The 27,210-nt window shown below is 43.2% G+C and overlaps 2 protein-coding genes across 3 annotated transcripts in view; one reads left to right on the forward strand and one right to left on the reverse strand.

The window, feature by feature from the left end:
- Window positions 1–9,631, forward strand: part of col4a4 (collagen, type IV, alpha 4) — a 42,276-nt gene extending 32,645 nt beyond the window's left edge. The window contains exons 38-46 of the mRNA XM_026366984.1: window positions 535–606; window positions 1,346–1,474; window positions 1,591–1,698; window positions 1,777–1,932; window positions 2,512–2,760; window positions 2,943–3,059; window positions 4,872–5,060; window positions 5,814–6,097; window positions 7,907–9,631. Of these exons, the coding sequence (XP_026222769.1) occupies window positions 535–606; window positions 1,346–1,474; window positions 1,591–1,698; window positions 1,777–1,932; window positions 2,512–2,760; window positions 2,943–3,059; window positions 4,872–5,060; window positions 5,814–6,097; window positions 7,907–8,143 (1,541 nt within the window). The 3' untranslated portion in view covers window positions 8,144–9,631. The remainder of the gene's footprint in view (window positions 1–534; window positions 607–1,345; window positions 1,475–1,590; window positions 1,699–1,776; window positions 1,933–2,511; window positions 2,761–2,942; window positions 3,060–4,871; window positions 5,061–5,813; window positions 6,098–7,906) is intronic.
- Window positions 9,632–13,021: 3,390 nt separating this feature from the next.
- Window positions 13,022–27,210, reverse strand: part of LOC113168841 (tumor necrosis factor alpha-induced protein 2-like) — a 37,092-nt gene continuing 22,903 nt past the window's right edge. For both annotated transcript variants that reach the window (XM_026369883.1, XM_026369875.1), the window contains exons 4-15: window positions 19,784–20,061; window positions 19,440–19,706; window positions 19,178–19,296; window positions 18,829–18,943; window positions 18,446–18,556; window positions 17,876–17,976; window positions 17,357–17,473; window positions 16,940–17,075; window positions 16,302–16,424; window positions 15,979–16,134; window positions 15,722–15,843; window positions 13,022–15,338 (exon numbers count right to left, since the gene is read on the reverse strand). In XM_026369883.1, coding sequence (XP_026225668.1) covers window positions 15,044–15,338; window positions 15,722–15,843; window positions 15,979–16,134; window positions 16,302–16,424; window positions 16,940–17,075; window positions 17,357–17,473; window positions 17,876–17,976; window positions 18,446–18,556; window positions 18,829–18,943; window positions 19,178–19,296; window positions 19,440–19,706; window positions 19,784–20,061 — 1,940 coding nt within the window. In that variant the 3' untranslated portion in view covers window positions 13,022–15,043. The remainder of the gene's footprint in view (window positions 15,339–15,721; window positions 15,844–15,978; window positions 16,135–16,301; window positions 16,425–16,939; window positions 17,076–17,356; window positions 17,474–17,875; window positions 17,977–18,445; window positions 18,557–18,828; window positions 18,944–19,177; window positions 19,297–19,439; window positions 19,707–19,783; window positions 20,062–27,210) is intronic.

Genomic DNA, 27,210 nt, shown 5'->3' on the forward strand with positions numbered 1-27,210 from the left:
AATGTGTACTTTTTACTGATCAAACATGAGACGTGCTGCTGCATTTTGGATCCTCGGAGGTTTGATAGAGCAGCTGGTAACACCGTCAGTAAGGTCAATAGATGAGGTCTATAAAAATCAGAAAGGAACAAAGATGTCACCCAGAGCAGTGGTGTTTTACTGATGGGTTTTAACTTGTTTCCCAGCAACATTATGGTGAGTAAAGACAATTCATTGGTGATTTTTGTCTATGTATGTGAAAATAATATAGAAAAGAACTGGCCTTACACCTTCAGAAAGGTTTTGAAGGGAGGGGGTTTCAATTCTTGATGATAGCACAGTGAGCAACTCTAGCCTAGTGATAACTGTCATGGTGAAGTGGTCCTCCAGGAGTAACCTACATCCCTTCACCCTATAGTGCTTATTAATGCCAGCTAAATGTAAAGCTTGACAGATTGATAGCAGGTGGAAATATTGATCCAGGTGAATTGACAGCTGAGCCTATGTGAGTTAGTGAAAATAAGTTTATTTTTCTTTTTCATTTTGTTGCATCAGGTCCTCCTGGACCACTGGGACTTCATGGATTGGACGGACTGAAAGGGGTAAAGGGTTACATCGGGACAAGAGGTATGAGGCTCACACACCTTGTTTGACAAATGTGTGCAGGTAGACTTGCCTGAGGTTCTTGAAGATGTTTCACCTTTAATCTGAAAAACTCATTGTGAGTTAGAACTGAAGAAGTCTTTCTTTCAGCATTCTTTCAGAAACAGGTTAAAAAGGGTACAAGACTACAGGTGAAAACATTAGAACCACCCCTGGAGAATGTACTCCATCATGATGCCACCACTCACTATGACCTCAATCCTAATCATATAGTAGAATTATCACCTTTCTGGAAGTTAAGTGAGCCGGTTGTCTGGGGCCGGGAGCGCATCAAGATGCTGCGGTGCAGACTGAGGGGAAAGTGGAACATCACATTTTATGGTGATGTTCTACAATGAGAAGTGAAGTGCTAGTGTAGTATTTATTCCACTTACTACTTAATATTGATTAGAAAAACATTGTTGTAATTTAAATCCTATACTATACAACTGCAGAACTGACAAAAATGTAATGTAACAGGATTGTCCAACTACACAGTGAGTTACAGGGTGAATGTCTACACTTTTATTTATTTCAGTCTGCATCACAGCCATTAATATTTTGTGATGTCAGAAACTACTGGCCACAGGTCCTTGCGAAGTTCCCAACCGGTTGCCTGCATGGATGTTTAGTGTGGTCACCCTGTTTTGCATGCTGTTCTATAGTTACATACTAGCTGTCCTGTACAGCTGCTAGCATTGTAAAACAGATTTCATCTGTTTAGGTCTGGGTGTGGAGGGACCTCAAGGTTGCAAAGGCCTCCCAGGGAATAAGGGTCCGCCGGGTCCGCCAGGCCTCCGTGGTACAGCCCAGCCTGGACCACCAGGACCAAAAGGTCTCCCAGGACCCAAAGGTCTGTACCAAAGTGATTACCGTCAGTGATAGCCAGACAAGCAATGATGTAAATGTAACCATTTGCTCACACTATCACAAATGTAGCTCTCAATGTGTCTGTGTGTGCTATTGTAGGACCTCCGGGTGGGTGTGGACTTCCAGGTAAACCTGGACCAGACTGTAAAGATCTAGTTCCAGGTCCTCCTGGAGACCGCGGATGTCCTGGACCAGATGGAGAGCCAGGTCAGAGTTTAACTTTAGGTTTAATAAACTTTATCAGATAAATGACACTGGTTGACTCACCTGAGTTTGGTGTTTCAGGATGTCCTGGTGATATGGGGGATCCAGGTCCAAACCCTCCAGTACTTGGGGATGATGGAGACAACGGGGACCCAGGATGCAGGGGTCCAGCAGGCTTAAAGGGACCACAAGGGCCCAAAGGACAGCCAGGAATTGCCGGAGATTTTGGAGCAAAAGGTCAGGCTCTCTATGTATCCAAGATATTTTTATTTAGGAAGAAACCAAAACAGGTGTCATCTCAGAGAAGATTCACTTCACAACATGACGGAACTCAACTGTAGCTACAGGTATTTTGTGTACATTTCAGGCTGAAATCTCTGCTGGTGGTCTCAGCTCTAAAGCAAGAAGGTTCTGGGTTTGAACTACTTACACCTATGTGCATGTGTCCTGTGTGGGTTTCATCCATATAGTTAAGATTCATTGTGCCCATTGTGAATTTGAGTACTTTTCTTCTCTATGTGTCAGCTCTGTCCAGCCTGTCCAGGCTAGCAATGCCAGCTAAGTTGTAAAGATTTTGGGTGAATGGTTTTACACTTTGTTAGTGTGATCCAAAATTTCTATTGTCCATGAGAAGCATAGAAATAGTTTCTGAGGATGCAGACAGTCCTCCCAAGGGATGTAGGGTAGCCGTGATGTGTACCCTGTCACACACTCTTCATTCTACTACCTATAAACCCAATTTCAGTTGAAAAGTGTTTTGGTGGCTCATGATCACAGTTGCTGAGAGTCTATATTTTTGTATATGTATGAGTTCAGGTATGAAGGGCTCATCAGGTCTGATGGGAGTACCTGGTAATCGAGGCCCCAAAGGTGGTCCTGGTTCCAGTGGGCCTCCAGGAGCAAAGGGTTGTGAAGGAGCAGTGGGCCTAAAGGGAGAGAAAGGAGAAGTCCTCCCTCCCAATGCTTACCCTCAGGTCCAAACGGGTCCCCCAGGTCACTCTGGACCCCCTGGTCCCCCTGGAGCACGCGGCTTTGAGGGAGAAATTGGCCTTGATGGATTCAAAGGTGAGAAACAGAAGGTGGACAGAGTCTTCTTCACCACAGTCATCCCAATAAAGTAAAATCCAGTATTGATGTTTACATTTTTAGCCTAATGAGGGGCAGCAGATGAAAAGTCAAACCTGATGTGAATCTACTAACATAATTTATAAGTGCAGCTGATCATTAACATGGTCCGTTCGTTACAGGCGTGAAAGGGGAGAGCGGGTCTTTAGGACCAATAGGCATTAAGGGGCCCCAAGGACCAGCTGGAGACCAAGGAGGGCCAGGCCCACCGGGTGAGAGTGGATTAGATGGAGAAAAAGGTACTGTAACCGTCTTCTGCCTGGCCCCCTACATGACTTCACTTTGCTAGTTTACTATACTGTGGTGGTTTACAGATCTACAAGCACAATATTTCCTTTAACTCTATTACCTTACTTTTCTCATTACTGAAACAAGTAATAAAAATAACTTAATAGTTATGTGCTACTAGTAACCGGTAACACATTAGTAAACAATATAGCCACAGAATAGAAAATAAATTCCTGCTACCGGATAATGTCAGAGTGTCTGTCTGCAAGCTAAGGCAGAGAACGAGTGAGGGTGATGCAGCAGGACAATGACCCTAAATATCAAAGCAAGTCTATTACAGAATGACTACAGTGACACAAAATTCCACCTTTTAGAGAGAGCAGACATCAACCCAACAGAGATGCTGTGGAGCGACGTTAGGAGAGCTGTTCACACGAGAAATCCTAAGAATCGGTCTGAGCTGAAGCAGCTCTGTGAGGAAGAATGGTCCAAAGTTCCTCCTGGATGGTGTCCAACCAGTTATTAAAACATTACTTACTGTTTCCACTATCACTCTGTCTGTTGTGTTTTATCAGATTAGAAACATTGCATTTCTTGATATTTGATATTTGTGACTTTGAAAGTTCACATTTGAGGACAAGTTTATGCAGAGAACTAAAATAACTTACTACTAAGAAATACTTTTTCTTTCCACTGTACGTGATTAAATACCAACTGTTTCTTCCAAGGTACTTGTAAATCTACCAGTACCATTTATCGCTACATAATTTTAATCATCAAAAAATGTATAAACTTGCACCTGTGATGGTCAGTGCTCCATCGTCTTGTATGAAAACCTAGTTATAAGATATTAACTAGTAATCTCGAGAAAGGTCACATTATTCAGTTCCATTCATGACAGTGTCATACCTATCAGCATTTACCCATTTTGTCTTTGAAGATAACTTCAGAAGTCAATCAATTAGTTACGTTTTGTGGGAGTAAAACTATTGAATGGGTTAACAGGCCCAGGAGCCCCACTAGGAGATTAATCTGTCCTTGACTAAGCGCAGATCAGACACCTGCACTAGCTGTGTGGTAACTCATCCGTGTGAATCCTAGATGTTTTTTTCCTCATTATAGTTAAGGTGTAGTGAAGAAAAGAAGACATCAGTAATAATGTTAAGTGTATTTAATCTACAGACTAGGATGTTGGTGAGGTGAGGACTAGGTAAACGTTGAATTCACTTTGGCTTCTAGCTGTCAAATGCATCATCTATAAGGATTTATTTTGAAATAGCGTTAATCGTTCATCACTCGCCTGCCTTCAGATAAAAAATACAAGAAAGTTCAACCACTTAACCCCTCTTCTGGCCTCTGTTCACTGGGTTTTAGTAATGATTTTAAGTTATTGATCTTTATTTTTAAGGCTTTAAATGGACTGGCTGTGGTTACCTCAGTGAACTGCTACAGTAGCACAAACCAGTGAGATGACTCAGGTCTTCTAATCAATTCCTTTTAGATGCTGCAAAGGCGAAATGCAAACGTTGGGGTGATCGTGCTTTCTCTGTGTTAGCTCCCAAATTGTGAAATAGCTTACCTCTCGATGTCAGAGCAGCATCAGACCTGGTAGCCTTTAAATCATTGCTTAAAACCTATTTACTGTCCTGTCTTTTTATCATGGTTGATGTCTGTTGTATTTTTCTGATTCTTCTCGTTTTGTTTATGCTGTGCTATTTATTCTATTTAATGTACTTTTTCTAAGAGATGTTGGTTTTAAAAAATAAATTTTGATTTGTTTTGGTTTGTTGATGTAACTACCTGTCCCGGTGTTTGTGCTCCAGGTGACCCTGGTCCAACAGGTGACCCCGGTCCTCCTGGAGAACACAAAAATGTGAACTTGGGCTTCTTGTTGGTGAAGCATAGCCAGTCAATGGTTGTTCCCACTTGTCCACTACGCATGAAAGAGCTATGGACCGGATACAGTCTGCTGTACCTGGAGGGTCAGGAGAAGGCTCACACTCAAGACCTGGGTATATACACACATAAATACACAAAGTCACATATGCTAAGACTTTAATGAAGGTATGAGTCTGAGACCATAGCTGTGTTTATTGACACAGCTATGAAACCATATGTGTTATAACAACAAGTTACAATAATATTCATGTTATTTATTCCTTCATTAAACCAATGGCCACCTTGACTGACAACCTTACGATTTCAGAGCAGGCAAAGCTTTGCTGCACCCAGTGATCTTTGATACCCCTTGAGAGGAGCGCACACACCCAGGTTGGAAACCATTGCTCTAAACCTACCCAGTACCTCCATTTGACAGGGCAGGGCTTGTGTCCAATGATCTTCTGCCTCAGCATTTGCCCAGTCACCAGTGCTGCTGCACGAGGAGACGTATCAAGCTTGAATAACTAATGTAGTGACAAGAAACTGTAAAGAGGAGTTTGAAGATATTGAGACTTTGCTTTTTAAACTAAACCAGCTAGTTTGGCTCCCCAGTTCCCAAACACAGAGTAGTTTTGTTGCCCTGTCCCAAATTTAATTTGGTGGCAGCAGACCAACAAAGATCAGCCAAGTACTCCAGCTTCTGTTTGCAGGTCTGAGGTTGTTAGTGAAGACTTGTCAGATTCAGGAGTTCCTCAAAGTGCCAAGAACCATTCACACAGATCTCTACTCAATAACATGTTCTTCATGAGAACTGAATGAAACTAAACAAAGACCTTTTGGCAAATTGAGCCAATTTCCATTTATATCTTGATTTGTATTTCCAGGTCAGGCGGGGTCGTGTATGCCCGTCTTTTCCACCATGCCATTCTCCTCCTGTAACATTGGCGCCTGTTCTTACGCCAGTCGGAACGATAAATCCTATTGGCTGTCAACAACGGCGGCAGTGCCCAGTGTACCTGTAGTTGGCACCTCCATCAGTAGTCACATTAGCCGGTGTGTGGTGTGTGAAGCCCCCTCCTCACCTGTTGCATTTCACAGTCAAACCTCCAACCAGCCTGATTGCCCCCCCAGGTGGACGAGTCTTTGGACTGGATACTCCTTTCTCATGGTGGGTACTGCAGGACTTGAAGAAAAATAATACTTTAAAAATACAGTGCTGCCAGTTTTGATTATACATCTGTTACTAATACTAATACTACCACTGCACTGCTAACAGTTTTATAGCACTACTACTGCTAGTGGCAATACTATGCACATATGCACTTGCTGCTATTGAAATAAAATGAGGCATGAATTAGGGTCTCAGCATCTGAGACTTGGTGTTGTTGTAAGAAACAAATTGTGTTCTATCATATTTTCAAGTCTTTCTAGGAGCATACAATGACCTATGGTGTCAAAAGCTGCACTGAGGTCCATTACTTCCCAACGCATCCTGTCGTCTTGATCATTAGTAATCTTTGTCATTAAAGATGTAACGTGAACATGGAAAAGGCTGTGTTCAAGTCCATGGTATAATGTTCAGTTGGGTTTATACATTGCCCATCCAGAAAAAAGTGACACACTACTATTCCGTTGGACCACCTTTAGCTTTGATTACAGCACATTCACTGTGGCATTGTTTCAATCAGCTTCTTAAATGTCTCAACATTTTTTCTCGTCCAGAGTTGCATTAATTGTTCTCCAAGATCTTGTTTTGAGAGTCTGATGCTGCACAAAGTCTTCTCCAGCACACCCCAAAGACTCTCAGTGGGGTTAGGGTCTAGACTCTGTGGTGACCAATCCATGTGTGACAATGATGTGTCCTGTTCCCTGAACCACTCTTTAACAGTTTGGATCCATTGATTAATAACCTGGTCATTCAGTATATTCAGGTAGTCAGCTGACCTCATTCTTTGGACTCATAACGTTGCTGAACCTTGACCTGACCAACTGCAGCAACCCCAGATCATAGCACTGCCCCCACAGGCTTGTACAGTAGGCACTAGACATGATGAGTGCATCACTTCACCTCCTCTCTTCTTACCCTGATGCTCCATCACTCTGGAACAGGGTCAATCTGGACTCATCAGACCACATGACCTTCTTCCATTGGACAGTTCTTAACCCAGTTTTATTAGTTTCATCAATCTCCTCCTCCTGTTTTCTTTGATTCATGTCATTAATTTGACCCCTCTGAAACGGATGAACATCTTTTCCACGACCACAGGATGTGTCTTCAGACATGGTTGTTTAACAAATGAGAATCTACTCACTGCAACAGTTTGGGTTCAATAAGTTGTTGGTAGCTGAAACATGATCATCTCTTACCTATTTGTTTAGTTAATCGAGGTGGTGACTTATTTTTTGGACAGGCAGTGCAGTTCAACTGAGCCAGAACTGATGTCAGTTGCTCAGTGAAAGAGATTAAGGTTGCTGAGTCGATATGTCAGAAAGTAAAGACAGTTGCACTATTCATAATGCTCCAAATTTGATGAGAAAATATGAAATCTGACATAACTGATGTGATAGAGAAGACAGTGAGATCAGAAATCGCTATTCCTTAAATCAAGGGTGAAAAGATCTAATCTGGGCTATTAATTATTCAGTGAGGAATTTGTTGGTTGTTCTGTATAATTGTGTGAGGCTTTCACCTTAATATGTGAAGTTCCTTGGGTTTCTTTGCCACTGTATAAATAAAACTGAATTTACCTGTGATCATAAAACATCTTCATCAAATACAATGATCTACGATGGCTAATAGTAACTAAAGAAAAAAAAATCTCCAGTAGAGACTGAAATGTTGATGTGAGATTTGTGCACATCTTAATTAAAAAACACAGCAACAGTGAAAGTGAAAGAGTTAGAGAAAAGTGTTTATTTCAGATAAAAATAATTAATTCATACCTGATTGTGACGTTATTTCCTGTGTATGTTGCAGCATACAGGTTCAGGTGATGAGGGTGGAGGCCAGTCTCTGACATCATCAGGTAGCTGTTTGACAGACTTCAGGGCCCTACCCTTTGTTGAGTGTCAGGGGCCCCGAGGGACCTGCCACTACTTCGCCAACATTTACAGTTTCTGGCTGACCACCTCCAACAACTTCTCCACCACACTGACGGAGGAGCAGCAGCAGAGGGGGAATGTTGGGAAGTGCAATGTCTGCATGAGGGAGTGAGGATTAGGAGGAACACCACCTCCTCGTCCTGCATGAAGGAGTAAGGAGAAGCTGTTCCTTTTCCACCTCCACGTTGAGTATTGACTTCTTCCTGCTCGAGGGAGTGATGAGGTTTAGCACCACCACCTCCTGCATGAAGGTGTGAGGATAAACTTCTCCTCCGCTTCCGTGGGGACAGACAGGATAAGATTCATTTAAAAGCCCTGACATCATCTTAAGAGAAAACACCATCAAGTCAGTCCTGCTCAGATCAGCAGGGTAACTCAGAGATGCACAAACTGATTCAGTTTGTCTTTTGACCAAATATCATCTGCAGAAATCACATTTTTAATTAATAGCTCTGTCCCATGTCTAATAATGTGGTAATAGGTCAGCCATAACACTGGAAAATCTTGGTAATTAATGCCACAGTTAAAACTGTTATATCTTAGTAATAAATGTCATAACTTGACAATTTCTCACCCATAACTCAAAATAATAACTTGCCAATACATTTAAATAATTTAATTTCAGTTTGAACTCTGAGATAATGTGATAAATTTAGCAGAAAACCTTTTACAAATCAGAGTTGAAGTCACTTCCTGTAACAGCTGATTGGTTGAGTGCTCTTTAGCACCGCCTCTGAACCTGCTCACATTCAGGTAACTGCAGGGAAAGTGCATTCTGATCAGGCAGTGATGGCGTGGCATTGGTCAGTTAATAATTAGGGAAAGAATTGTGTGAGAAGCTGTGAATATATTTGAAATTAAACCTTGAAACTTATTTTTGTTCCATCTGAGTTTTCAGCTCAGATGTGTTCGGAGCTCCACCCACAGCTCCACCCAAACTTGCTGTTTTTTTTATTTTTTTTCTTCTTCAATGTTTTAAAATTAAAAAATCAAGAGAGCGTTCAGACTTTAACACAGATGATTCAACACTAAACAGATGACTAGTGACAATCTGTCCTGTTACTGAGTCCAACATCTAAACACGATGAGCTGCAGCACAGACCCAGAACCAGAATAAACCCAGACAGAACCAGAAGATGATGCGGAGCCTTTATCTCCCACATTGATCCTGTAAAGATTCCTGTCAGATATCCACTTTGTTTGTTTAATAATTCAGTTAGTATTTAGTGAGTATTTATCTGGCTGAAAGCTTAAAGCTAAATTAAGGTCAGGTGCTCATTTATTTACAAAATTAACAGAATTAACAGATTTAAATTTTGGTTAAAAACAGTGACTTCCTGTTTATATAAGAAAATGTTTTATGAAATCTTTACTGATGGTTTTGTTGTCTTTGTCAGGTTTGTGTTCAGTTTTTATATTTGGTTCAGGTTCTAGTCTCGGGTGCTGGTTCTGGTTCTCCATTATCTCTCTGGGATTTGTAAATATGTTTGAACTCAACTGTCTTCTATTTTTACTGTAAATGTCATCAGAATATTTATTTAGTCTGAAATTAATGTTGGTGCTACTTAATGTTTCCTTAATTATTATTTGATTTTGTAACAGTGACGATGTTACAAACATGAAGCTCCACCCCTCTCAACCTGCTCCAAAACAAAAACACATATCTATTAGGTATTAAGATGTTATTTAATTGAGAATTGATCAGGACTTAAGCAAGACTTCAAAAATCAGAGAAGGCGTATCATCATGTCTGATTAATTCTGATTAGCTACGCCCACTAAGATTTGTGCTGCCCCCTGAACCACATGATGTCATAAATGATGATGTCATAAGAGTCTGTGAGTTTCATCAAAATCTACTAGAAATAGATTTTTGTGTTTTAGGTAATGAAAAGATTACAGATAAAACTGATTTACCTTCAGATCCCATGATGCTTTGAGAGCAGACCTGCTTACGACTGAACACTATTTATTTTCTAAACATCATCTTCAGCTTAGCAGAAGTTCTCATTCATTTGAAACTTAAACACCGGCTTCAAAACAGATGAAAAGACAATTAAAAACATAAATGACGGTGGTGATAAAGTGACGAGAGCTATACAAATGAAAATCTGCATGACAGGGATTGGAAGGGGGGGCAGGTCGCTATGTTGTCGAGTTTTTATTGTATTTAAAATCTGTAATGTTTTAATCTCTGTAGGAGGAAACTTCTCACTAACACTTGTAAAACATTTTAGTTTCTGTGGACGGACAATTCTTCAATAAATCGCATTAAACTTTCACCAAGTCTTGATTTTATGACATCCTGAGCTTGAATCCTATGAAATTCAGCTATTTAGTAAATGGGCAGGCTCAACCAGGATCAAATTCAGACACTGAGTCTACTAAAAATTTCAAGACTTTCAGTTGTCAGTGCACAGTTAAACACAGTGAGGACTCATCCACTGACCGATCATTTGTCAAAGCTGCTGGGCCCCATGATAGGTGACACCGTTCTTTAGAAGAAGAAGAAGAAGCCTTTATTCGTCATATGTGCATGCTACAATGAAATTGGTCCTCTGCATTTAAATGAGCATGGGTTTAAACCCCGAACCTTCTGCATCTAAAGCCAATGATCTACCCATTGAGCCACCAGGCCGCCTTCCATATAGCCTTAACATATCAAACTATTTCCACCCTCACCCAAACAAAAAGTATTTGGCAACTTGAACCAACCTTTTACCTAAATTCTAACTACTTAGGCCAGCGTTTCCCAAATTTGGGCCTCAGGGCCTCCACCTTGCTTGTTTGCCAGAAATCACTGCCAAATGGCTGATTACCCCTGATCCAGGTAATGAGAAGTGGGCAGGGCAGGGATAGCTAGAAAACAAGCAGGGCAGGGGGGCCTGAGGACCAGGTTCGGGAATGACTAGCTTAGACTTAGCCGGTTGTAGCTGGCCCTATTCTGCCCTTCCTGAACATTCTGACACAGATGCGTCGATCAAAGCCTCAGACTCACAGAACCAGTCACAATTAGGTGACTGGTTCAAACCAGTTGATACTGCTCCATAATGCAGGATTTCACTGGTTCTCAGGCGCATAAAAGCACCACAGTATATAGTCGCTCAAACTAATGCACAATATGTTTCCCCAGGAACGTCTTCTCCCAACAACTACATTACATACATTTATAGAATAAAATGACCCATCAATCAATATTATATTATATTATATATATTATTTTACATAATATTATATATATTATTTTACATAATATATATATTATATACATAACTGTACATTATTCACACAAACCCTTGTTACACTCATCACATAATTAATAGGACATTGTTTTGCTGTCTCTTATTTTGCCACTAGATGTCACTGAAACAAATCTTTGATGAAGCAACCCATTTTAAAGATAATTGATGAAGTGGTTGAATACTTGTTCATTGCTTCATTTGCACATCACTAGTGAACAGTTCTAAAAATAAGATGAGATGGACTCCAACTTCATGCTATTCGTTACCTCCTTAATGAAAATACTGGGAAACCGAAATTCGCCAAATCCCTGCAGACCTGTGCTATTTTATGGCCACTGGCATTTACCTGTGCTGAATGGGTACAACTAGAATGGACCTGGAACAATGGGATTCGTCAATATAAGAACAAAGGTATGAGCAATTTTGCAATTTTGAGAACATGCCATGAATACAACATCGCTTTTTCTCAGAACTTTTCTTTAGGTGCAATTTACCAAAATAACTGATATGGCCCCGTGACTCTGCCATTGGTGTGTGAATGGGTGGATGAGATGCAGTGTAAAGCGCTTTGAGCACCAGTTAGGTAGAAAAGAGCTATATAAGTGCAGAACATTCTGGCCAAACACCATGCTAGCCTGCTTGTTATGCTAGCCAACATGTTGCCTGAGCTACCAAACATAATCTATCTTGATAACAAGCAGATCCTCCTGTCCTACTACATCTAAACAGACATATCAACCAACACACAGGTTCACAGTAGCGGTTCAGCACTTACCTGTCTTGGCCCCTGGCACCCACCATTCTTCTTTTTCACGCCATTCGCTGCAGCTGACTTCTTCTTCTTTGGGCATTAACTGCTGCTGGAATCCTTTATGTTGCATTACTGCCTCCTGCTGGCTCATATTTCCTCAAACTCCAGTATATAATTTGTTGTTAAGAAAACTCACCTTTCTTCTCTGCTGTCTGCACAGCATCATCTCCAATCTAGCTTTCTAGAACTAGATCTATAACTCCAAAATCCATTGCAGGGGGCTTACCACTGCTTTGCAATGTTAGTGCTCAACATTCTTTCTAGTCAGCTTATTCCCATTCCAGGCAGTGTGCAACTACATCGAAGAAAATCGTACCTTCTACATTGAGAATACAAACATGCCTCAACTGCCCTAAATGAAGAGAACCATTCTCATTAGGAATGATGATGACTCCTGTCCTTCTCTGGCAGCAAGGTGCTTCCTCCAAGCTGCACAAAGTCTTATCTTATCTCTTGCTGCTACCTTGTTTTTACAATCATTACTGCTGCCTTATTCCTACAAATTTTTAGGTCATATTCTCTGCATCTTAAATAGTTAATGGCCAGACACCACACCCTTAGTGTCTTAGTATATTCTAAAGCCCTTGCAGGAAGTTTCCTTCTTCCAGTCAGTCTTCTTTGACACTTTAACAAAAGTACTCTGTTGTCAAATCTGTTCCAAGGTCAGTTGTCTTCTGAGTTCATCTTTCAACGTTGCTCTTGTGCTTACTTTTTGCTGAAGTAGTGCAACCTACAACACTTAAGCTGCTGTTGTCATGAGTATTACTGCACTGTATTCTACCATAGTACTGTAGTGTACTGTATTTCCATTTCTGCCTGTCACTTTCTCTTGATAAACACCTGCTGGAATGTCTCATATTAAACCTCCAAGTTCAGCCTGAAAACTGACTTAAATTGATATAACATTGTTAGAGATTGATGGCAGAAATGAAAAAAAGTTCAGCGATCTGATCTGTTTTATTGTCGTTTACAGATGACCTCTGTACGGAAACATTCATACATCCACATTTACAAGAGACAGACATGATCAGCCAAGTGTCTCTAATCTGAATCTCGGCTGGAAACAGTAAACTGAAATCAGCATGAGAAACAAAACTCTGAACAAAAGAAAGATCAGCTTTAATTTTAAAGTGAAGTGAAACCAATGACTGCCTGGAAGACTGAATAAAAACTGATGTATGTTTGGAAAATGATCAGCAGAATTAAATGGTTATTTGTGCTTTATTAGCTAAAATATACAAAACCAGTAAATGTGAAAAAAAGTGGAAATGCAAAAGAAACCGTTCAAATATGGGAAAAACAAAATCTTCAGGCTGTATTTCTGTCCCTCAAATGTGAACAGAGTGAGCCCTCTCTCCTTTCATGTCTCGACAACAGCAGTAAATGTCAGTATTATTTATACTTTTACACCAAAAAGAAGAATAAAACTCAATTTTCTCAGAATCCCACATGTATGAACACCTCATCACACACTCGCGCTTCACCTATAATCACTGCTTTAAATCAGATCTTTGCCAAGTACCATTGATTAAAACATGACTTTTGTTTCTTTTATCATGTGCAACAACAAAAAATCCAAGTCTCCAGTTTTTGTGTCTGCAAATCCTGGGATTACAATGAGGCAGAAAGCCCTAAAATAAATCCGAAATTTGGATTGGATCCAGCTGCGGGTTCTCCTTCCAGGTTCCAGTTTATGAACCTGACAGTGAAAGAGGCAGTTAAGGCTGATGACCTGTACTGGGTTTAATTCAGTCTGGTCCCATACAACACTTAAGTCCAGAGTCCACCTCAGCACAGAGAACTGGTTTCATTTTTTATGATCCTCTATAAAGTGCCTTCTAACTCCAGGGTCCAGAAATCATGCAGCTGGTTGCTACAGACCAGATCCCATTAAGAAAAAACAACAATCCTGTGTGCTACGTGATAGTGCGAACATACATTAGTATGTTAATCCTGCTGAATGTGTGGAAAGCAACATGATACGTAGCAGCTGGTTACTGTAGTGGTAACATCACCACCTTCCATGTGGGGAACTGGGGTTCAAATCCCAGCTGTGGCCTACTTCCAGTTGAGGTCCTTAGGCAAGACCTCCTTACGCTCACCCTGCCTATATTTGTAAGTCGCTTTGGATAAAAGGGTCTGCTAAATGTGAATGATACAGAAGGTGACTATTAATCACATTCTTTGTACAGTTAAGGCCTCGTCAGAAAACCTGATATGAGGATCTCATCACACTGCTGACATATTACCTCACTAAGTTAGATTCTAGTTTTAAGCCAGATTATTTATTAGGTAAACCTGTTGAACATCGAACATTTAAATGATTTTCTATCTTTATACGTATTGATTTCCACAGATTAATTTTCCTGATTAAAAGTGCGTATTTATTTGTAATACAGTTTTCTAGTTTCAAATCAATTCAATTCAATAAAGAGAAGTCATTCAACAACTGATTCTGATATTTTTCCTTGCTTGTCATGCTCACGGTGCCTCTGTGATCGAAATGTGCCACTAATTATCCACCATCCATCGTCTACACACTCATCATGCTGAACATCACAGCAGCTGACAGAGGTGCTCATTTTTTAGTCCCGGTTAGTCCTCCTCCAGTCTCTCCTCGTCCACCAGGGACTTCTGCTCACATTATTTTTTCCAAGACAAAGTAAAAGAGTTTATGTTGCACTTCATGAACCTGAAATCAAAGATAATCTGATGTTAGTGTCGAAGTCTCCGCCGGGATCTGGACCTTTCACACCATTCCTCTTTTTTTTCTTGAACATGATGAGAAACATTTGTCTGGTTCCTTTAGAGCAGCAGCCTGATGGAAAACGTCTAGTTGATAATACTCCTTGTTTTTGGATTATGTTTTTGGATTGTTTATGGATTTTAAATTATTAAGAAGAACTACAGTATCACTTCCAGTCGGCTCCTTCGAAAAACTAAAACCTTTTGACTGTTGTTCAGAGAACGTCGTCAGTGTTTTCCTGGATGGGCACTCGGGTTTTGCGTGGGCGTGGTCGCAGCGAGGTGAAGCAGGATGAGGCGGTGAGGGCAATGCGGCTCAGGCCGACATTTAGGCAGTGGACCTCGGAGGTGACGGGCACCTCAGAAAAGAGGGCACGATCCCGGGACAACCGAGCTGAGCTGCTGCCCCCGTCGCTGCTCTCAATATCTTTGACAATGTTGAGGATCTCCTGACGCTCCACCTGCCGTGTCATCCCCCGGATGTTCAAGATGGCAGAAACGTGCTTCTTCCTGAATACAGAGAACAGAGAGAGGGAGGAATAAACAGGAGGTGCCGCTCAGATATATATTTATTAACATTTACATTTATTTGTCCTCCTGCTTTCAGATGGCTGCAGGGTTTGAATGAATGATCATTATTATTATTATGATCATTTAGAAACAGGTGTGGACAACAGATACTGTGAGACTGTGGGTGGATGGATACAGTTCAACACCTGTATCCATCCACCAACTTTACACGTTGTTTATCCAGGGAAAATGGAGCTTTTCTTTGAAATTGACAGTAAAAAATAAAGGAAACTAATTTGTCTCTCGTGACTGTTAAACCAAACTCTGAACACAGTCAGGCTTAAAGAATAAGAAGAGAAAAAGGTAAATTTGTTTGTTCATACCTGACGTCTGGAAACTCTCTGACCAAAACTCCCACCTCCATCTGGATGGATGGGACGTCCTCCAGCTGGATGATCTCTGAGATGTGAGACAGAGCGCTGTCCAACCAGCTCGACGGAGACTCCTGACAGACGAACACACAGAAATATGGTTTATATCTGTGTCTGTTTAAACATAAAACTAAAGTAAAGTTGAAACTGAGATACTTTTTATGCTCAGGTGGCTTCCCCACTCATGACCTGTGACTCTGAGCACTGACCAGGTCTTTAAAGAGGACTTTGATCTGTTTGCCTTCGTCTCGGAGCCGGCCAGCCATCCTCTTCCTCATCTTCATGGAGGTGCAGATAATTCTGCCTCGCATTACTGAGCGAAGGTACTCCATCACCACCCGCCGGTGGACCTCCGCCACCAGCAGCTGAGCGCGAGAGACAGACATGAGAATCACAACATATGAACTGTAGCTGCTTCTCTCAGGTTGATGTGGAACAACACGACTGATCTGCACCAGCTGCTTTGGAATCAGATGTTCTAGCGACACACAGTGTTCAGCTGCCCACATCCGTTTTTCCTGGTAGTGTGTACCTGGTATGGAGGACTGTCCATCCTGCGGTACTTCTTGAAGTCTTCCTTAATAACAGCTTCGATCTGCTCGTACGGCTCCGTGTTGCTGAGCCACTTCCTCTTCACCAGGCGCTCAAAGAACGACTGCAACACACACGCGACGATAAATAGGACTTACTTTTTGTATTGTTTTGCCCTGGATTCTGCCTCTCAGGCTACATACCGTAAAGACTACAACCTCAATTGTATTTACAGTTACGAAACATCAGTCAGAACTGAGACAGGATTCAACTCCTAATATGCGTGTTTTTATGTGTGTTTCCACCTTTTTCCATGAACCAGCTTCACTAAAGTTATAAAATAAATTTAATTACACTCAATCTACATTCAACTAAACCCACTTGGTGTTCTTCAAACCGGATAAGTAAATGAAGGCAAATGAATTAAGTAATTAACATCAAATCTAATGCTGTACTTAATTAATGTGCAACGTGATTTTTGCCTGTTTTGAGGGTTTCAGATTGCTAAACATACATTGTGGGGACATTTCTCTTTCAAAGATGTGTTGGAGTGTATGTAACTGGGTCATGTTTAGGGTTCAGGTCTGAATCAGGTTGAGGTTCGGGGAAGGGTGAAGCTGCTTCTGTGTGTGTTAGTACCCTGATGTGCAGGTAGAGGCGCTCGGACAGCACCCTGACTCCCTGCTGCACAATGTGATCCAGAGCTTTGTTGGCTCGGCGGAGAGACTCCTCACTGACGGACGGATCACACTGAGCACATCGCTGCACGAAACCTCTGCACACACAATGACACACACATTCATACATTAACTGCTTCATCTGCAGAAATAACAGTGAGTGTAGATGATGTTCAACCATCAGGTGTGTCAGAAAATCGAATAAATAAATATAACATTCAATATTTATAAGCCAGTAAACTGCTGTTTACTGTAATAACCTGCAGAATGTGGACTTTCAATAGTATAATGGACAGTGCACTGTGGTACTGGTACTTTTATTTAACACACGGATTGATCAGTGGACGCAGCAGCAGCAGGACTCTGTGTGTGTCTGTACCTGAATGGGGGGCAGCAGTTGACCAGAGCGATGGTTTTGGACATGTATCCGTCCTCGTTGTCTCCAAACATGCCACTCTGCATCCCTTCATGGAACATCTCCACTTTACGCTGGAAACTAAATCAATACAGCATCAGAACTTTAGATGGAGCCGCCTCTCATCACCGTTTACATCGTTTCATGTGAACATTAGAACGTGCAGGCCCAGCTCCAGCTACCGCCCCTCTGACTCTTCTAACAGTCATAATCCAGTCCTGAGCATAAAGCTGTATTTTAATATTTTTAATCTTTCTCAGGTTGCACAACTTTAGGCATTTTGATGGAGTACGGCGCCTCCAGCAGCCAGGCATGAATTTCCACAATTCATATGTAGGTGGACGACAGAGGAGCGGCATAGTTCATTGTTATTGTTTTTCAGTTATTATATTAAACTGATTTTGGGAAGGCTGGGGCTGTGCTGGGACTCCTACTACTACTGTGACACTGTGGGTTAAATGTGTTTTTGTCATGAGCGTGTACCTGTAGAGGAAGTCGGCGAGGCCGTTGAGGCTGCACTGAGCCACTCTGGAGCCCAAACTCCTGTTGATGGAGGCAGAACGCTCCAGGTCCACCTGCAGCCTCTGACACAACAGCAGCAACATGCAGTCAGGACATTTACTTTAGATAATAACTACAACATGGACATGAACAAATGGCACAAGCAGAAACTAATCTGTTTACACTCTCAATATAGATCATTAGATGTTAGGCTCATGTTGGTTTAATGTTCAAACGAAGGTTGTGTGTGGATGGAGACTGTTAATATTTCATGTTTGAACATCACAGAGCTCAGACGACACAGTAACGACCAAATCACGTCTTTGGATGGAAACGTTTAATCAGGATAGAAGTGATCACTAAGAACCGCTCTCTCTCTTTCTCTACACAGAACATGTCCCCCACAGTCTCACTGCAGGAGACTTTGAGGGTTCAGGATGTAGAATTAGGGAACGTTAACGTTGGCTGGACAAACGTCACCATCTGATTCAGTCACCAGGAAACACTGACCTCTACCTACAGTAACCATGGCAACAGAGGTGAGGCATGTACCTGTATGACAGTCTTGGCCAGAGTGATCTGATATTCCTCGATGTGCAGCGTCTCCATCCATCTCTTCTCCTCCTCATCCAGGACCTGACTCAGCTCTGTGGTCACTTTCGCCTGCAGTGGGAGGAGAGAACAACATCTGTGACAGTAGTTCAGAGGAATTGTACTCGGAAAACAGTTACTTAGACAAAAACCAGGCTGAAAGAATGTTTCTGGAGGGCTTTGCAGATTCAGCTGCTTTAAAAAATAATTAAACTCGAACTCTTATCCACAAACACAACAAAGCTGCTGATTCAAATATAATTGTATATTTATAATGAAGCCAAGTGAAGGCAGCATGTGGGAAGCTTTTCCTGAATAAGAACAAAGAAACGTGTGTGTCTCACCCTGACAGAGTTGAGACAGTCCAGCTCCAGTCGGTCCACGGTCTCTGCAGGCAGCAGAGGACTGAGCTGAGAGCGGTTGAACGGAGTCGTGATGCACACCGTCCCCAGAACATCTCTGAAACACACACAGGACGAAACTTGTCAACACAGAAACATTGTCAGGGAGCAGGAAACCAAATATGAGGAAATAAAACAGCTCCAGGTACAAAAGAACAAGTTCTGGTTCAGGATTAGTTCAGTTTTATCCCAGAGTCTCTTCTGATGGTGAATAAGAAAAGAGAGGAAATGAGAAAGAACAGAATTTAACGTGCTGATCAAACGACAACATCACTGCTGTATGAACCTGTACCTGTTGTATATGTTGTGCAGCCAGTCCAGCAGAGAGTAGATGTCAGTGATCTCCAGCTGGTTGTCAGTGATGGCCTGCAATCGCCTAGCAACTGCCTGGTGGTAACTCTGTATGTACACCTGAAAGGTCAAAGGTGAAACATAATCACAGGATCGCTAAAGTTACAGATACAGTTCAAATGCAGCAGGATGAAAACTGGTTAGTTCAGTGTTTCTCTGCAGCACCATCACCTGTGACTGAGGACAGGTCTGTACCGTCTCACCTGGAAGGGCTGGTAGTCCTCGGGGTAAATGGAGACCACGTTCCTGTTTGCGGCCCCCAGGTCCTCCACCACCCGAGCTCGGAGCCGGTCCAGGTACTTGTCCAGCTCTCCGGCTGTGAACTCCGCTCTCTGGGGCAGAGAGCTGTCAGCTGTTTCCTCCACCGCCTCCCTCCACTTCAGCTTCAGGTGCCGAGGCCTCGGGCCCCCGGGGGCCGCTCCTTCACTGAGGGACCAGTCTTTGTCAGCCTGCTCCTCCTGCTGCAGCACCTGCACACGCACAGATAGGTGAGGTTGGTGCTTACACGTGTCACCACGACTGTTATTGAGGCAGCAGCAGTCCTCACCTGAACCACCAGGCCCAGGTTGGGCCCTGCAGTCGGGGACCGCAGAGATTCCCTGACCACGGCCCACAGCTCCTTCTGCAGTTCCTCGTACAGTAGCTCCACATCCTTCGCCTTCCTCCGTCCGCTGTCTTTGACGTTTGGGCTTGTGGCATCCTCCGGCTGCGTGGCGGCGCCCCGGTCGGCGGCAGCGGATTCGTTACACTCCTGCTCTAGCTCCAGGATGTGGGAGTCAGCCAGGAACAGGTCCCGCTTCTTCACCAGCTGCAGGATCTCCAGGACTGGAGAACATGAGGGACACCAGAGACCAGCTCAGACTTTATCAGTGTTTTACAGACACTTTCCAAAAATGTCAACAAAACACAGTAGTGAGTACTTTTACTTGCAGTACTTGAAGTATGTTTAGATGTTGATACTTAAATTAAACTGCTGCACTGACAACAGCAGGGAAATGTGGGAGCATTAAAATATCTCTATTCAGATGGATTAACACCAACAGCTGCTGATCACACACACTCACTCACACACACACACACACACACACACACACACACACACACACACACACACACACACACACACACACTCGCCATGTGGCCGCGTTCGTGGATTTGTTTGATTTCAACATCAACGCAGCCCTCAGAGACGGAGCTTCTTCCCACAGAATCACTGATCATTTTTCTCCTCGGTGATCAACAAACAACAGAGCAAAGGTTCAGCTGAGCGAAGATCAAACAGGAAGTGAAGCTGGAACCTTAACAACACATGTGGTGACTGGATGGAGCGAAAACCCACAGGTGTTAACGACCTAATGACACCACCGGGCTCCCAACCAGCACTAATCAGAGACAAAACCTAGATGATGAAGACACTAAAGAAAACCAGGTGACGCAGGGAAACTGGACAGTGGACGGCTACAGTGAGGCGGCTGTGGGAGTCAAATGAGAGGCAGGTAAACAACATGTGAGGAGTCAGACAGTGACACTATGTTCTGAAGAGGTGGAGCAGTGAGCCCCCATCAGGCTCTCACTGAGCTCACAGAGTAGGGTGGGTCTGACGTCTGCCAGCGTGACATCATTCAGGGAGGATCCCACTGACTGTCAGGATGTGATGTCAGCAGATGATGTCACAGCAGCAGAGCGGAGACTGTGATGTCATCGGTGTCTCCAGGTCTGCTCTGATTTCACTCATCGTGTCATTTTTCACCTCCACCCTGATCAGAGTTAGTTTTAATTATCAGCTGATTTCCTGTCAACACACTCAAAGTGAAATGTGACTGAAGTTGATGGAAATGAGGGAAGATAAACATGTTGGCCTGGAACAGCTTTTTAATGCACTGCTCAACTTGCAGCTGCAGGTTGATCTGTAGCTCAACTGTTTGCACATACAGACAGCTCTCAGTGGATTATTGTCAGACAGGTTCTGCAGCAGAGGAAACGTCAGTGAAAAAATATCTGAAGATGCTCAGAAAGTGAATTTAAACAACAGCAACAGCAACAGCAACAGCAACAGCAACAACAACAGCAACAACAACAACAACAACAACAACAACAACAACAGCAACAGCAACAACATTCACAGCAACAACAACAACATTCACAGCAACAACAGCAACAACAACAACAACATTCACAGCAACAACAACAACAACAACAACAACATGTCAGTGATGAAGTCCAACCAGAAAAATCAGAGGAAACGTGACTCAGTTATTCACCACATCGTTATTCTGCAAGGAATCGAGCCGGAAAGGAAATGATGTGTGTTCCTGCATCAAGTGCTGCATCAGGACGCAGCTTCTCCAGGGCAGCTCTTTCAAAATAAAAGCTTCCAATCTGACAGCATATGCTGGTGAGACACAGCGAGGATGTGACTCGTCCAGATGCTGTCAGAGGAAGGAGGAGACACACGTACACAGAGGAAGATCATCTCTATAAACAGGACAGTGTGAGCGGAACATTTTCAGTTTTGATCTCTTGTTTGGGGTCGACAGCAGAATAAAGTTCGGTTCCTGCGGCAGTGGGGAGGTCAGAGGTCAGAGCATTGAAGCCGGTTCATGTTTAGGTGAGTTGTTGTTGAAGCTGCTGCAACTTCCTGTAAACTGGGAATTCTCCGTCACCACATCAACTGCACATTTGTCCTTGTCCATACTTTCACTCTGCAGGGAATCGGTTCTATTTTAAACCAGTCTGGTTTCTAAGAACCATTCAGCTCAGACACAACCGCTTCCTCTCATTCAGAACTAGAGTCCATGTGCCCACGTTACTGTGCAAAACTCTTTGTTCTGTGAATTATCTCTATTATCTGAAACATGGAAACAATGGAAGCAGAAGTTAAAACCACTACAGAGGTCGACCACGGGGCCTTCAACTCCTGATCCTGCTATTCTGACCCTCTGTGGTTAAGAGCCAACATGAGCTACAAGCGCTGGAGGAACCCTCCACCCACAGTCCAGCTGGCACCAACCTGAATTTAACTGTGAACTTTAGGTCTAACAAGACCTGTGCTCATGTGTCCTGGCTGCTGCACTTTAATCAGCAGATGCAGACACACACACACACACACACACACACACACACACACACACACACACACACACATACCAGTGCGCCGAGGGTGGACCACTGTACGGTTAAATATCAGAACGACAGAACTACAACACCACCTCCACATCATGTCGGCGTGCCACCCCTCACAGAAACACAGCTCTTATTGTTCAGCTTCAGTCTTCAGAGGAAATGTCTTCCAGCTGGGTGGATGACGCCCCATCCACCTCCACCCTCTTCCTCATACCACCATCACCACCCCTTCCGTCACCTTGTCCATGTCAATGAACTGTTAAATCTGTGAAGGTCAGTGAGCAGCAGTCATCTCCTATGCTCCTTTTAGTTCCTTGAACACGCCACAGCTGTAACATGGGACTCATGGTGGAGTCCGATCAACAATAAGCCTGTGTGAGTAAAACTCTCGCTCTGTTACCTGAACGCCCCACGCTCACTTGAGCTCCTGAACGCACCACAGTATTGTTGCTAGTTCCCAATCGCCCCATGCTATTTTCAGTTCCTGAATAGACCAAAATCCCTTTTTGTGGCATTTGGGAACTCTCATTGAATCATTTAAAGAGGTGTTTGTGTCCACCTGATGAATCTATCCCCGTCATGAGGTGACATTTCAGCGTCATGTTTCACTCTTCTATTTGCTGCCTGGTGGTTGTTGCCAAACTCAGTGAACTCTGACACTCACAGGGTGAAACTAAAGCAGCTGAAGCTGCTGAGTCACAAGATGATTTTACCTGAGGAAGAAAGGCTTTTATACGTGTGCAGTTCAGTGCTTAACTAAGACGCCTGCTCTTTAAGTACCTTTAATATACGTAGGCAGCGTGTGTGTGTGAACAGTAGCAGCATTGTTTGCAGATGTAATCTGAGCTCTATCCACATTTTTCTCCTGTCGTCTGTGGGTTCAGTCGGTGCAGAGCTGCTCGTCCTTCACACACCGTCACTAGAGACTCAGTTCCTCTGGTTCAGACTGATTTAATCTTGTGGGTTTTACAGGAGTTATTTTATTTCAATTTGTCAAACACCAACATCACCAGTGGAGACTGAATCCAGTCCACCTGGAAACAGACGGTGTGGGGCTGAAACACTGATTATTAAGGTATTATTAACGAGTATTATAAGTATTACAGAGAATGTCCATGTCCAGGAACATTCATTTCCTGATTTAAAGTCACTACAGTGAATGTTTGCTTATGTAAAGTCAAACTTCCCGTCTCCAAACATACATTTGGTTGGAGCAAAGTCTCCAGCTTTGAACCTGGAAGTAAACTGTATGTTTGTCTAATTGGGTTCATGCTGAAGCTGAGTAACGACCAGAATCAGCTGTAGTTCACAAAACTTTATCAACATCCAGCTGATTTGATTTAACGTTCTCTGAGCTGCAGCTTTTTCTCCTGCAGCCACATGTTTCATCCAACATTTCTATTTTCCTTTCTTGCTGCAGCTTCTCTTTATGTCCTCATGTTACATTCTTCATCTGCACAGACACACTTTCCATCCATCCTTCATCTGAACCGTGCATCCTGTCAAGGGTTTGTTGGGGAGGAACGTCACCCTGGACAGGTCGCCAGTCTGTCTCTGAGCTTCTTTCTATGATCAACGACTGTCTTTGCAAATATTGAAGCAGAAATCCAAACCACACGAAGGCAGAGCTGCAGCTCGTCCTGATTTGTCTTTGTCAGCATCTTACAGTTGCACCAGTCGAGGAGAAAACTTCTCTTACAGAGAACATGACGCAGGCTGCGTTTCCAAAAACTCTGTAAACCTGAACACATAGCTGCTGTCATGAGGAATGAGGAAAAGTATTCCGAAATGTCACATGACTCCTGTTCGACTGAGTATTGTCAAAAAGCTGTATCAGAACATGCTTTTTATTTTCCTCTTTTTTTGCACAACATGTTCAAACTTTTAATGCAGCATCGACCCAGATAGAAAAAGAAAATCCATCACAGTCACACACATACGTCAATCTTCCATGAATTCGTGTTTGGACAAGTCCTCTCTCCTGTTTGTGTGCTCACACTCACTGCGAAGTGTCTGATAAGGGACTATCAGCCGACTGTGGAGGCGTTTCTGACAGGAAGTCATCCAGCAGCAGACAGTTGGTCAGTGACAGTTTCCTGGTTGGTTCAGAAAGACGAGCTGGGCACCGACTGGTCCTGACAGGCCTCAATATCAGACTCTTACGAGCCCCGTGTGGCAGACGTTGTGCAACTGTGCTGTAGAAGCAGAGCCTGTCAGAGTCTTACTCCAATATGAGCTCTAGACCTGGCTCCAAAAATGTTCTGGCTCTGAAATTACATGTGAAGCATGAAGCAGTTGGTCACAAGGAGATGGTTGTGGTGGACTGAGGTCGTAAAATGAACCTCACACCTGAGTTCGAGTCCAGAGTGAATTTAATGCAGATGTTGGTTTTTCTTTATAAACCCAGCCCACAGTCTTTTCCTGAATCCAGATTACATCCACTGTCTGTGCACATTTTTGCTGATGTTAGTGTTGAGGGAGGATTAACAAGCTGTGCTCATCAAACGACAGTGACGGAGTGAAGCCGGGGACGCGCGTGTCCACAGAACACCGACAGGAAAGCAGCTCACGATATTGACGTTCAAGACATCACTGAGATGTAGAGAGTCGGAGGCGACCCACCGTACAAACTATTCCAACACGTCAACATCCGTTCAACTTGACCTTCGTGTAAATTTACAGCATCCTCGTGTGAACAGAAAACCCTACAGAATCATATAGCTGTTGTTGTGAGTGCAGTGGAAATGTACGGTAAGACTTTAACACATGAAGGACGACAGTCCTGCTGGTGCCATGAACCTTTTATACAACCTGAGTGTGGTGTGTTTGTGAGTTTAAGGTTTTTAAAGGGAACTTCCTGTTTCATATTTCACCTGGAACCAGCTGCAACTCGCAGACAAACCTGCAGAGCTGCAGCTGGTCTGAGCTGACAGGACTCTGTGGTAATATGACCGTGGATTAATGAAACACACACACACACACACACACACACACACACACACACACACACACACACACACACACAGAAACAGGAGACTGTGAAGGGTAAATTCCACACTGGTGTGTGTGTGTGTGTCTGTGTGCGTGTGTGTGTGTGTGTGTGTGTCTGTGTGCGTGTGTGTGTGTGTGTGTGTGTGTGTGTGTGTGTGTGTGTGTGTGTGCCTTCCATTCCTTCATCCTTCTCTCCACCTCCAAGAAAATCAAGGTCGAAGTGAGTCCAAGAACAAAGGCGTCACCTGACTCTACAGAGGAGACGGAGTTCACGCTCGAGTCTCGTCTGCATCAACGACAGAACTCCGGCGGCTCAGAGACACGTTTTAACCCATGGATCCGTTTTTCATCTGTCTGTGCTTCCATCAATCTGTACATGTATCTGAACTGGACCTCGTCTGCTCCAGTATGCGATACCAGTCAATCAACACACGGCTGACGAGCGGCAATAAACTCGGCTGAGGAACGGTTCTAACGAGGTTCTACAGGCCTGAATACAGCACAGGTTCATTTCAGCTTGTGCAGCTTTAAGCAATTAAAACCATTGATGCTGTGGGTCCAGTCTGAGAGAAACTGCAGTACCAGTATCAGTACCGGTACCAGTACCAGTTCTAGTATCAGACTGAGGCCGTTCTTCCTCCTGACACCCACATCCCACTGAACCCGGTAGGAAACCTTGTGATTATCACCTGGAGCTCATCGCTCAGAACAGCTTCAGAACAGTTGTTCCTTCGGTCCAGATCACAGACCATAATCTGTGTTTCATGTAGAAGCATCGTCTGTGTTGGTACCAACAAACATTCACTATCAGACACAGAGGTCAGACAGAGGCTCGGACAAATACTCGATTTCAGAAGCAGGAAACGTCCCAGCTGTTCTTCTCACAGCCATCATGGGATCGTTGACCCAGCTTCATCATTTCTGACAGTTATTTGGTTTTTGTTTATTGAGACATTTACAACATTTCCGACTTTGTTGAGGAGAGAACGATTAAAAACTCGAGAGTCGGACACATCACACTAATGCTGTGTGTAAAGACAGAACAACACAAAGCTCATCTTTCACTGTTCACTTCACTGTGACTGGATGTGGAAACAAGAACACCAGTGAACACTAATGACTGTGCTGTGCTCTCGGTTCATTCTCAACATCAACAGCAGGTTTGTAGATGTGTGTGGTTGTGAAATGATAACAATTCAGCACATGACTCCTTCACTCCTCTGAGGGTTTTCATCTGCGTTCTACTGACTGAACTAAAGATGTTAACTCCTCTCATCGTGTTTATTGAGTGATGGTTCAGAGAACATCACCTTCTCACACAGCTCTGCATGCTAAGACAACTATCAGCAGCAGGACTGTGGCTGACTGCCAGAGTCAAAAAGACGTCAGATGCCCTGATACACCTGAATGCACCACAGGAAGGACATCAAACAACAAGCAGGAAATACTCTGTACGGTACAGTTTGTTTCCTTTGTGAAGCTTGTAGGTGTTGAAATGTTTAATCCACCGAACCAAAAGCAGAATTTGTCCGTATTTGATTTGTCTCTGGTTTGATCACAGTAATCTGGACACTAATAAACTGTGAGGCAGACAAAACAGCACGTTTGAAGACGTCCCCTTGGACTCGTTGTGAGAACATGTGGTGTTAACGAAGTATTCATTTTAATAATAATAATAAAAACAGAACTGACAGAACACAAACAGCAGCTCACTGCGTGTCAGCAGTAAACTGGAGAACTGTCTGCACGTTGGTCTTTGGTGTTATTGATAAGAGTCTGAGCTGTTTGTACCTGCATCACTGCTATGTACCATTTCCACACTCAGCAGTAACCTGATCTGCTGATACGGTGCATTGGAAG

Source organism: Anabas testudineus, chromosome 13 (assembly GCF_900324465.2).
Source record: "Anabas testudineus chromosome 13, fAnaTes1.2, whole genome shotgun sequence".
NCBI classification, from domain to species: domain Eukaryota; kingdom Metazoa; phylum Chordata; class Actinopteri; order Anabantiformes; family Anabantidae; genus Anabas; species Anabas testudineus.